At 69.3% G+C, this 349-nt stretch overlaps 1 protein-coding gene across 1 annotated transcript in view; it reads left to right on the top strand.

Annotated features, from left to right (window-relative positions):
* ATN1 (atrophin 1) overlaps positions 1-349 on the top strand; it is a 7,342-nt gene that overhangs the window by 2,226 nt on the left and 4,767 nt on the right. Inside the window, exon 5 of the mRNA XM_015559941.1 lies at positions 7-344. Within this exon, the coding sequence (XP_015415427.1) occupies positions 7-344 (338 nt within the window). The remainder of the gene's footprint in view (positions 1-6; positions 345-349) is intronic.

Genomic DNA, 349 nt, shown 5'->3' with positions numbered 1-349 from the left:
GTCCAGCTCTTCGTCGGCCTCTGCCTCCCAGTACCCGGCCTCCCAGGCCCTGCCCAGTTATCCCCACTCCCTCCCGCCCCCCACAAGCCTCTCCGTCTCCAACCAGCCGCCCAAGTACACCCAGCCTTCGCTCCCGTCCCAGGCTGTGTGGAGCCAAGGCCCCCCTCCACCTCCTGCCTATGGCCGCCTCCTCGCCAACAACAATGCCCATCCAGGCCCCTTCCCTCCTGCTGGAGGCCAGTCCACTGCCCACCCCCCTGCCCCCCCACATCACCATCACCACCAGCAGCAGCAGCAGCAGCAGCCACCACAGCAGCAGCAGCCGCCTCCTGGGAGCTCCGGGCCCCCT

The sequence above is a fragment of the Myotis davidii genome, unplaced genomic scaffold, assembly GCF_000327345.1.
Source record: "Myotis davidii unplaced genomic scaffold, ASM32734v1 scaffold13, whole genome shotgun sequence".
NCBI classification, from domain to species: domain Eukaryota; kingdom Metazoa; phylum Chordata; class Mammalia; order Chiroptera; family Vespertilionidae; genus Myotis; species Myotis davidii.
The sequence above is the reverse complement of the archived record's forward strand: the minus strand, read 5'-3'. Positions and strand labels throughout refer to the sequence as shown.